The following is a 10,288-nucleotide window of genomic DNA, read 5'->3' as shown; positions in this document are numbered from 1 at the left end:
TGGCCCTGGGAACGTCCCGAGGGCTCGGGCCAGCTGTGGTCGGTAGGACAGTCTCTCAGGATCACACAGCCTCTTCTCTGACAGCTTTCTGAGCCCCCACTGGTGCTCAACCTGGGGTCTGGGGGAACCCGGAGCAAAAAACCCCAGCCTGGAAGAGGCACCACAGCTGACCTGCACGGTAGCAAGGTCTTCTCAGCAAAAACCCGTGTGGGCACATGGAGTCCCTTCACCTGCAGAAAACCCCTCCCTCGGGGTTGGAACTGAGCCTTCCCTCCTGCTCCCCGCATGTTGCTATCACCCATTTCCCCAGTCCTGTTCTCCAGGACGCCCTGCCCAGGAGGCCTCCAAGTTCTGCAAAAGCAGCTACGGAAGCTCAGCTCAGTTCACAGACCAGAGGCCACAAAGGGGCTGGCCCCAGCCAGGGAAGCAGAGCACACACAGGGTGTCCCGGGAGATTTGCAGGAACAATGCAGGAAGGAGGGCGTGGCAGGAGCCCGCAGGGCCAACGTGGGGCCAGGGATGACCCCACACGGATGTCAGCCTTCACTCTCCCCGGAGACCAGCAAGTTCCCAGCCACACCACCCAGCTTGCGGCCCCCAGGCGGCTTGGCCAGGTGTACAAGATGCTGCCCAGCCCTGAGATCTGCAGCTCCCAGAAGGAGCACAGGAAAGCAGTTCTCACCCCTCGGGCTGCTCCAAGTTGCAGGTGGACCTCAGCAGTCCTGCTGGGAGAGGCCCACCCTGCCCCGCCCCGCCCCACCCCAAGCTCCCAGGCACCCACTGCATGAGCTCAAAGGGGCCGAAACGGGGGCCGAGCAACTAACCACCCTCAGCAGCTCCTGCTGCAGGACAGGGACAGGTCTGGGTCTCCCTCACGCTCCCACGCAGCCTGGGGGTGGGGACGGCAGCCCTCGCACCCGTACCCACACCACGGATGCCGGCCGAGGCGGAGAGCAGACAGCAGCCAGGACGCCGGGCGGTCCCACCCTTTACTTTGCCCCAACCCGGGCGGGCCGCCCTCCTCGGCTCAGCCGCCCGGAAAGTGAGTGTTACAGCAAATGACCCTATTTGTACTTTCTAACCCTCCCGCTGCCTCCCCCCCAAAAAAACTGTACATGAGTTTACAAACATATTAACATATAAATAATGAGAAGCGTCCCGGGGGGCCTCCCAGCTGTCTCTGCTCCACGGGGTGCGGGGGGGCCTCCGGTGGCGGAGCAGGTGCAGGTGCAGGAACAGCCCCTCTGGTGGCCCCGGTCCAGCCGCCCGCCGAGCCCGCAGCCCGGGGAGATGAGAAGCCCCGTGACCGCCCGGTCATCGCTCCGGCTCAAGCTCGTGCTGGAAGGGGCGCCTCTTCTCCCGACAGTGCTTCTTGTGGGCCGGCCAGTCCTTCTGCTGGCACTGGGAGCCGCAGTAGCGCGCCACCTGGCAGCGCCCGCAGATGTTGAACTCCCGGAGCTGAAAGGACACAGAAGAGCGGCGCTCCGGTCACATGGCAGACCTGCGAGGACCTGGCCGCCCGTGCACCGAGGCCGGAGGGTCTGGGCCCCGGTCAGGCAGTGACAAAGGAACAGCCACCGCAGGGGAGAAGCCACGAGAGGGCAGTCCTAGGGGAGGCCCGGGGCTCCCCCGCCGCGCACCTGCTTCTCGATCATGGTGCAGGGCGGGTAATGGCACTCGTAGTAGGTGCAGGACGTCTCCTCCTCCTCCACCACGTCCCCGTTGGCGTTGTAGTACCGGGTCACGTTCAGGACGGGGAACTGCTCCTCTATGGGGTCCGTGGGCAGCTGCTGAATCGCCAGCCAGTATAAGCTTTGCTCCCTTAAAGAGAAGCAGGCGCTTCAGGATGCCTTGGCCAGGAAGGGTCAAGGTATGGAGGTGACAGTGAGTGACCCCAGGGTGGACCAGCTGCTTCCTCTTCTCAGGCTGCCCCGCCCCCAGTTTTGCAGCTTGACTCTCCTTTGGCCCACCGCACTGCCTGGGCTCACCTCTCCGTAACATCCAGTATGTAGCCTGTTTCATCTTCCCACTAAAAGGCACAGGGCAGGGCTTTGTCTGCCTTGCTCGTCAATCTCCCCAACGCCTGGGACGGCTGCACACAAGACAGGCACGGAGATCACGTGCTCGCGGCCCCAGAGGCGCCCACATCTGCCCCTGGTTGGCCTGCCTGCCCAATTGCTGTGAGCTGCTCTACACCCCCCGAACACTTCTCTTGCTGGTTGGGGCCAGAAGCTTGTAAGTGCTCGCACCTGCCCCACAAGAGGCACAGGCGGTGGGGTGAGCACAAGGCAATGAGCGGCCCGCTCTGGGGCTGGCCTCCAAAGGAGGCACCTCCCGCACTTCGAGAGCAAACGGATGGGTGGACCATCCCCTTCAACCCACCCACCCTCTCTGGAGACCGGGCCGGTCTTGGATAAAAAAGGGAAGTGTCTGGCACAGTACTGTAAATCAACTATACTTCCAAAAAAAAAAAAAAGGGAAGGGTCACCCTCTTCTAATGTGACAGACAAAAATTAATTCAAAATGGATCAAGGACCTAAATGTAAGACCCCAAACAATAAAACTCTCAGAGAAAACATAGGACAAAAGCTTCACAACATCGGATTTGGCATTAATCCTGGATATGACACCAAAGGCACAGTAACAAGAGAAGAAACAGGCAAATTGGACTCCATGAAAAGTCAATTATTTTGTGCAACAAAAGAGACAGTCAGGGACTTTCCTGGTGGTGCAGTGGTTAAGAATCCGCCTGCCAATGCAGGGGACACAGGTTCGAGCCCTGGTCCGGGAAGATCCCACATGCCGCGGAGCAACTAAGCCCGTGGGCCACAACTACCGAGCCTGCGCTCTAGAGCCCGAGAGCCACAACTACTGAGCCCACATGCTGCAACTACTGAAGCCCACACAGCTAGAGCCCATGCTCTGCAACAAGAGAAGTTACCACAGTGAGAAGCCTGCGCACAGCAATAAAGAGTAGCCCCTGCTCAACGCAACTAGAGAAAGCCTGCGCACAGCAACGAAGACCCAATGCAGCCTAAATAAACAAGCAAACAAATAAATAAAAACTTAAAAAAAAAAGAGACAATCAGTAGACAATCAATAGAATGAAAAGGCAACCTATAGACTGGGAGAAAATATTTGCAAACCATATATCTGATAAGGGATTTGTACCCAGAATATATAAAGAACTCTACAAGTCAACCAAAAAAACAAACGACCCAATTTAAAAATGGGTAAAGCATCTGAATAGATGTTTCTCCGAAGAAGATATACAAATGGCCAAAAAGTACATGAAAAGATGCTTAACATCACTGATCATCAGGAAAATGCAACTCAAAACCGCAATGAGACCACCTCACACTCTTGGGATGGCTACTATCAAACCAACAGAAAACAAGTGCTGGTGAAGGTATGGAGACACACAGTACACTCCGTGCACTGCTGGGGGGAAGGTAAAATGGCGCAGATGCTATGGAAAACAGTGTGGAGCTTCCTCAGAAAGTAAACAGAATTATCCTATGAGCCTGCGATCCCACTTCTGGGTACACACTCTGAAGAATCAAAAGCAGGGACTCGAAGAGCTCTTTGTACAACTGTGTTCACGGCAGCATCATTTACGACAGACAAGGGGTGGAGACAACCCAAGTGCCCACTGATGGATGATGGATAAACCAAATGTGCCATACACCACACACACACACACACACACGCACACACACTCAATGGAGTATTACTGAACCTTAAAAACGAAGGAAATTTTGACACGTTATGACATGGATGAGCCTCAAAGACATAAATGAGGCGAAGTGAAACAAGCCAGACACAAAAAGACAAATGCCATATTAATCCACTCAGATAAGGTCCAAGGACTTGTCAATTCACAGAACAGTAGGTACCAGGGGCTGGCAGAGGAGATGGGTGGGGAATTAGTGTTTAATGGGGACAGAGCTTCGGTTTGGGAAGATGAGACAGTTCTGGAAACAAGGGTAGTGAGGGTACGTGACAATCTGAATTTGCTTAATGCTACGGAACCATGCACTTAAAAATGGTTAAAACAGTAAATGTTATCTGTATTTTGCCACAATAAAAAGATTTTTTTAAAGAAGGAAAGGGTGAAAGTCAGGATGTGGGAGAAAACTGGCTACTTTCTGAGCCCTTCAATGAAGTCCTAGAAGACAGAGGTGAGTTTCAGTCCCAGCCGGCTTCTGAAGGCAGAAAGGGAGGAAAATGCACCTTTGCAAAGAGCACCTTCCACCCGGCTGGGCCGCCCTCGTGGCCCCACTGAAGTGACGCCAGGAAAGCAGAGCAGAAGGTACATGCCTGGCAGGAGCTGTGCTGCCGAACCGCCCGCCTCACATATGGGGTGATTACTACAAAGAGCCGCCATGCGGAGGCCACTGAGTGAGATGGAAGGATACGTGACGCCGGGCCAGCGGGGAGTTCAGGCCACCCTTGGGCTGGCTCTGCCCCGACAGGTGGAGGACTGCTGGCGAGCCGACCCCAGGCTGGCAAACTAAGGCCAACCCCAACCCATCTGCTCCTGGGCCAACCAGCAGGGAGAGGCCCCTGGGGTGGTCCTGGGCCTCCTGGGAGTGGTCTGAAGGAGAATGGGGCAGCTGGGCCATGGCCTGGGGAAGACCACCGGTGGGGCAGCCCTGGGTGTAACAGACCCTTTTCCAAACAGGTCTTCTTAACCGTGGTCGCCTCATCTCACAACAATACGTGGTGCTCAGATGGACAAATGCTGAGATCCCAGAAAGACAGACCCATCACTGGGTGACACGGTGGGCAGTGTCCCTCCAGTGTCTGCAATGGGCAGCAGCAGACCTGCATGGAGCCAGGGAGGGTGAGCCTCAGGCCTGCCCTGAACCCATGTGAGTGCTGGACAACTTGGGGGAAATCCACGGAGGCTGGTGTTCCGCTCAGCCGCCCTTACACTTGTCCTGATGACACAAGCTTCCTTCTGTTGATGAAAGAACCCTCCTGCCCCCAGCACGGAGACAGAAGTGACTCAAAACAAGCTGACTCCCCCACGCCGCCAGACACTGCTGAGGAAAGCGGGTGTGCAGCCCTGGCAGCTGCTCCTGAGACCTGGAGGTGGCTTTGTGGCTTTCCACATCTCAGCAGGGGAGCCATTAAGGGTCCTATCTTTGCTTCAGCCAAATTGGGCTTAGTTTCTGTCACTTGCAACCAGAAGTCTAGACTCACATAACCTCCAGGAAGATGAAAATCCTAACCCAGCTACCACAAGAGGATCAGCCTCCCTCAGGAGGGGTGTCTTAGGATCAGCCTCTAACAACAGAGTAGAGACCACTTACGCCTGGAGACCCACCCCCTCCCCTCGTACAGAGTTACGGACACCCCTCCAGAGCTGCAGCAGCATCGGATTGGATGTGGCCTTCTTACACCTGGGGACCATCCCCCACCAGCAAGCCCAGCTGGCCGGGCAATCCCGCCATTTACTACCTCCAGTGCATGGGGCTCTACCAAGACCCCAGTGGTGACCACTGCAAAGGATCCACCCAGTCTCCATCCTAAGAAACACTGACACCCCTGCACCGACCTCACCAACTTCTGCTTGTAGGGGAAGTCAGCACCAGCACCGCCAAAGTCAGGAGAAGCTGCCCAGGGGCCCGAGGAGATGCACAGAAGCCCTAGGGAGCCCCTAAATGATGCACAGGTGGCCAGGGACACCCTGGCTCATTTTGGCTCCCATCCTGCTGGTCCCCCAGCTCTTCTAAGGGCTCCATGAAGTCACAGAGGGGCTTGTTCCTGGGGCCACGGGAACTGCCCTCGGAGCATCCCCTCCACCCAAGTCCTCAGGACCAAGGAAAGGTGGAGGCCGAGCGGCCAACCCCCGAGCCACACTGTCCTGCTTCCTTTAAACCACTGACCAGACAAACTGTTTACAAAAGAGCATGACAGCAAGACCTATCTGTGTGCACAGGGGCATCCCTGAGATGAAGACGGCTCCTACATCTCAAGGGCGTCCTGCCCACCTACAGGGGACCGGCCCACACAACCCCTCTCCCCACGAGAGCCAATTCAGAAGACCAGTCCAGAAAGATAAGCATCCAAACGGTCTCCTCCCCCAGTGAAGAAAAAGAGGACCCCCGCACCCTGAGAGAAAACGGCCAAGGTCACCAAACCCACAGAAGCCTCAGAGCACAGAGTAGACGCGGGACCCTCTTGGCAGTGAGCTTGGAGGGGCCGCCCTCAGGGGCATCTCGGTCACATCACCAGGCCCCAAGAAGACCCACCTCTGCTTGCTGGAGGTCTCCTCGGCTCTGGGCCGCCAACCCCATGGCACCAGCTGCAGGTTGTCCAGGCGATTGTCCACAGTGACAGCGTTGAGATGCACCACCTGAAACCCAGGGGCGATGCCCCCCCTGTGCCGCTCCCTAGGAAACAGACAGTGCTCCAGATGGGCTCCCAACCCTCCTGAACGCCTCAGCCATGTGCCCTGAACTGGTCCCTTGTCACACCGACAGGACCCATCAGGAGCAAGGCTGCGGAGAGGAACCCAAGTATGTCAGTCTGTGGCCCAACCAGGACAGGCCACGTGGACAGCCCAGCCCCTGGATTTTAAGAGCTAGGCTGCAGGGAGCCAAGGAGGGAACCCGAAACCATCTCACACACAGCCTGGAGAACACCCCACTTGCGTGGTCCCAAGTACTTTGGAACCTCGCTGTTCACACAGAAGAGGGGAGGGCCCTTCCCCAACCCAGAGGAGGGGCCAGACCCCACCCACCCCCAGAGGAGACTGTGTCCCAAACACACCGAGCAGAAAGGGGGCTCAGCCTGCAGACTCTCTGGCTGCACTGCCAGTGCCACAGGTCGCAAAGCAGCCACCCCTCCGGGATAGTGACAATGACACAATTAACTGGGAGACCTGGGGAAGGCACCACGTGTCAACAAGGGGTCTGCTGGCTCCATGAGCCCCGTGCACCTCAGGGCTTGTGCAAAGCCGACAGGGGAAACAAGCAGCTTGGAACACCCACCACAGCAGCTCATGAAGGAGCCTTCCCGACCCCCTTCCTCGGTTCTTGTCAAAGGCGTATGCAAATATCTTAGCACCATTTCCATCTGCGTCTACTTCCATCCGGGCCTGAGAAAAAACAAGAAAAAGCTCTGTTAAAAAGGCTCTGATTATCAACAACATTCCAAACTAAAAAACAAGCCAGAGGGACAATCCCAGGCCTATTCCTGGGACCCTGGGGGTCTCCGGAGTCTCCCAGACACGTGGCACCAAGAAGCAGTCTCCTCTTGTGGAGGCAAGACACGGTCATGAGCCACTCTTTGCAAAACATTGTGGACACAGAGAAATAAATCTTCCTACCTTTAAAAAAAAAAACCCACCCAGTAAAAAAAAGACAAGCCCTAGACCAAGTAAGTGTAAAAGGGTGACAGCTGAGGTAAGAGTGGGTCCACAGACTCGTGGAAGGAGGAGTGGGCGGGTGCGGACTGGAGCCCGCACAGCTTCATCAGGTAGGAACAGCGGAGGGCGAGAGAAGGGGGGCAGCCCTGGAGAGTCTCCCAGGGCACAGAAGCTTGTACAACTGAACTCAATCACAAACATGACACAATTTGTCTCCCTTTCAGGAAGAGCCTGCAACCAGGCGGAAGTGGGGGAAGACCAGCATCGCAGAGGCGGCAGGGGGCTCCACGGGGCAGTGACAGACAGACAGCTGGAGATGCTCACGTACCAGGTCTTGCCCTCACATCACAGGGAAGAAAACCCACCCCTTGTGACCCTCCTGGGCATGACTAAGGGCATGCCAGCAAAGGCACGGCGTCCTTACCTCAAAGGAGTAGCCCTCCACCAGCGGGATGTCCTGCTCATCTATCAGTGTGTACTTGGTCTGGAAATTAACGTTTCAAGACGTTACATTTGGAATCAGTACGAGGTACCGATAATGAGCAGAAGCGGCCCCTTGAGACTAAGCGAGGTCAGCAGGCGAGGGGCCGTCTGTCCTGAAAGCAGGCAGAGGTGCCAAAGCCTGGCCCTTCCCCACTCACGACTGCGCAGAGTCGCGGCATCAGGCTTCACTTCCCATCTCCTCGCGAAGAACCAAAAGAAGTGCCACAGGACTGGACAGGTACTAAGCTGTGCATTTTAATGTGCTGATAAACCTAGTCCAAGAGTATGACGTCACTGGAGTAGAGGGAGGGGGCCGGGATTGAGGCAGAATATCCAGAAGGTTTCAGTTAACATTTATTTTATTTATTAAGCCAGGCGGTCCTCACACAGGTGCTCACTGAATCGTCCTTCCTACCTCTTTGTCTGTCTAAAATGTTCCAAATAAAAGTTTTAAGGGATGACATTAGTGCAATCAGTCACTGAGTTCGAAGGGACCTCAGAGCTGATGGGGAGCCCACCCTTCCATAGTTAGAAAGTCATGTCCCCTTGCAGGAAGGGCAGGTAACGGTCCCCAAAACGGACCAGTGTCATTCTCGCTTGGAAAGCTTTTTTCTAGCATCTGAATCGGTTTTACCTTTATCTGACTGCCTCTGCTCCTCTCTCCCACCAGAAGCTTCCGCCGCTGGTGATGGGAACAGGGTTCCCATCCAGGGTAAGGTCCGTGGCTGGTGCAGCTGCACGGCCGGCCGGCTCCTGGAAACAGCCAAGCCTCAATGCCCACAGGTGCCAGGAAGCCCCAGCCTCGAACACGCGGAGGGCGGGGCCAGGTAAGGGAGAGAAGCAGAGGGAGGCCCTGCTCTGGCGAGGCCCACTGAGGCTCAGCCAGACGGGGCCGCCGCTGGCAGCACGAACCCTGCCCGAAGCTCACTACGGACCGGCAGGCACTGGCGGCGCGCACACGCAGGTCTCGGCGAGGAGCGAGCGCGCCGCCTCGGAAGGGCCTGCGCTCCCCGCGTCCTCAGGCGCAGCCACAGCCCCCTGCTCCCCGGCCACGGCGCATGGTCGGAGCCCCGGGCCGCAACCGGAGGAGGGCTGCCCCGGGAGCCAGGCCGCCGGCCCGCCGCCCGCAAACTGCCCGGCCCTTGCCCGTGCCCCGGCCCGGGTCGGGCCCCCGATCCAGCCCCCAGCCCCGCGCCCCCGACCCCCAGCCTCGCACCCCCGACTCCGACTCCCAGACCCCGCCCGCCACCCCCAGCTCCGGTCCGGCCCCCTGCCTCGCACCCCGGCCGCCTACTCCCAGCGCCGGCCCGGCCCCCGGCCCAGCGCCCCAGTCCCCCGGCCCGACCTTAGCCCCAGCCCCGCGCCGCTCACCTTCCCGGCCACCCGGCCGAGCCGCACGATGCCCAATTTGAAGTCGGTCATGGCCGGGCCTGCGCTCGGCCGGCGGCGCCTCTCCCTCAGGAGGTGCCGGGGCCGGGGCGGGGCCACGGCGAGCCGGGCGGGCCAGTCGGATGAGTCGGGGTCAGGATCGGGGCCGGGCGGGCGGGCGGGCGGGACGAGGCTGGGCCGGGGTCGGGCCGCCGCCTCCTGGCGCCCGCCGGACCTGCCACGCGCCGCCGCCGCCGCCACCGCGCGCACCTCAGCGAGCGAGGCCAGGGGCGGAGCGCGACGCCGACACACCCCCGCGCGCCGCCGCCCGGCCAATGGTGGGACGCGCAGTGCGCCGGCCGGCGCGCGCCGCCACGACGCAGCCAATGGCAGGAGAGCGGATGCGCAAGCGCGCTGAGGAGCTGGGCCAGCGTGGGGGAGGGGCGCGGTCGGGGGCGGTGCCTTCGCGGCCGCCCGGCGCACGTCAGTTTCGCGGGAAGCTTTGTGCGGGAGGCTACCCTACAGGCTCCCGGCCCCGACCCCCTACCCCGATACCGACCCGGCCTCCGCCCTCGCCCCCGCGACCCTGACCCGGCCCCCGCCCCTCGAGGAGGGCGGCCTGGCTCCGCGCCCCGGGCCTTCCGGGCTCTACAGGTCGGGGTCCCTGCGGGACTGGCTGCGGCTGCCAGTAAACCGTACCCCGTCCTCGGACAGCGGGCAGGAGGCCGGAGTGGGGACAGGGACCCGGAGCCCAGGGGCCACTGTGGCGTAGGGGCTGGGTCCACTGCCGACAGGCCCGCCCTCCTCCTCCCTGGCCGTCTCCACACAGGGGCCCGGATTAGCACCCTGTAGCCCAGGGGTCCCCAACCCCCAGTCTGTGGACCGGTACCAGTCCGCGGCCTGAGTGCACAGCAGGAGGTGAGCAGTGGGCGAGAGAGCGAAGCTTCATCAGCCGCTCCCTATCGCTCGCATTACCGCCTGAACGCGCCCCCCCATCCGCCCCCGCCCTCGCCCTCGGTCTGTGGAAAAACTGTCTTCCACGAAACTGGTCCCTGGTGC

At 59.4% G+C, this 10,288-nt stretch overlaps 1 protein-coding gene across 2 annotated transcripts; it reads right to left on the bottom strand.

The window, feature by feature from the left end:
• Positions 1–972: 972 nt before the first annotated feature.
• ZMYND19 (zinc finger MYND-type containing 19) lies at positions 973–9,463 on the bottom strand. Of its 2 annotated transcripts, none has more exons than XM_081237470.1 (6): positions 9,233–9,463; positions 7,803–7,862; positions 7,002–7,108; positions 6,261–6,401; positions 1,641–1,821; positions 973–1,458 (listed from the first exon to the last, which is right to left on the bottom strand). In XM_081237470.1, the coding sequence occupies exons 1-6, from the start codon at positions 9,281–9,283 to the stop codon at positions 1,315–1,317; spliced, it is 684 nt and encodes a 227-aa protein (XP_081093596.1). In that variant the 5' UTR covers positions 9,284–9,463; the 3' UTR covers positions 973–1,314. The 2 variants fall into 2 exon arrangements, with proteins under 2 accessions (XP_081093596.1, XP_081093597.1); XM_081237471.1 differs by lacking the exon at positions 9,233–9,463 and adding an exon at positions 8,496–8,586.
• Between the last annotated feature and the right edge of the window lie 825 nt (positions 9,464–10,288).

Source organism: Mesoplodon bidens, assembly GCF_964165515.1.
Source record: "Mesoplodon bidens genome assembly, chromosome: 6".
Classification (NCBI taxonomy): domain Eukaryota; kingdom Metazoa; phylum Chordata; class Mammalia; order Artiodactyla; family Ziphiidae; genus Mesoplodon; species Mesoplodon bidens.
Note: the sequence above shows the minus strand (reverse complement) of the source record. Positions and strands in the feature narration are given on the sequence as shown.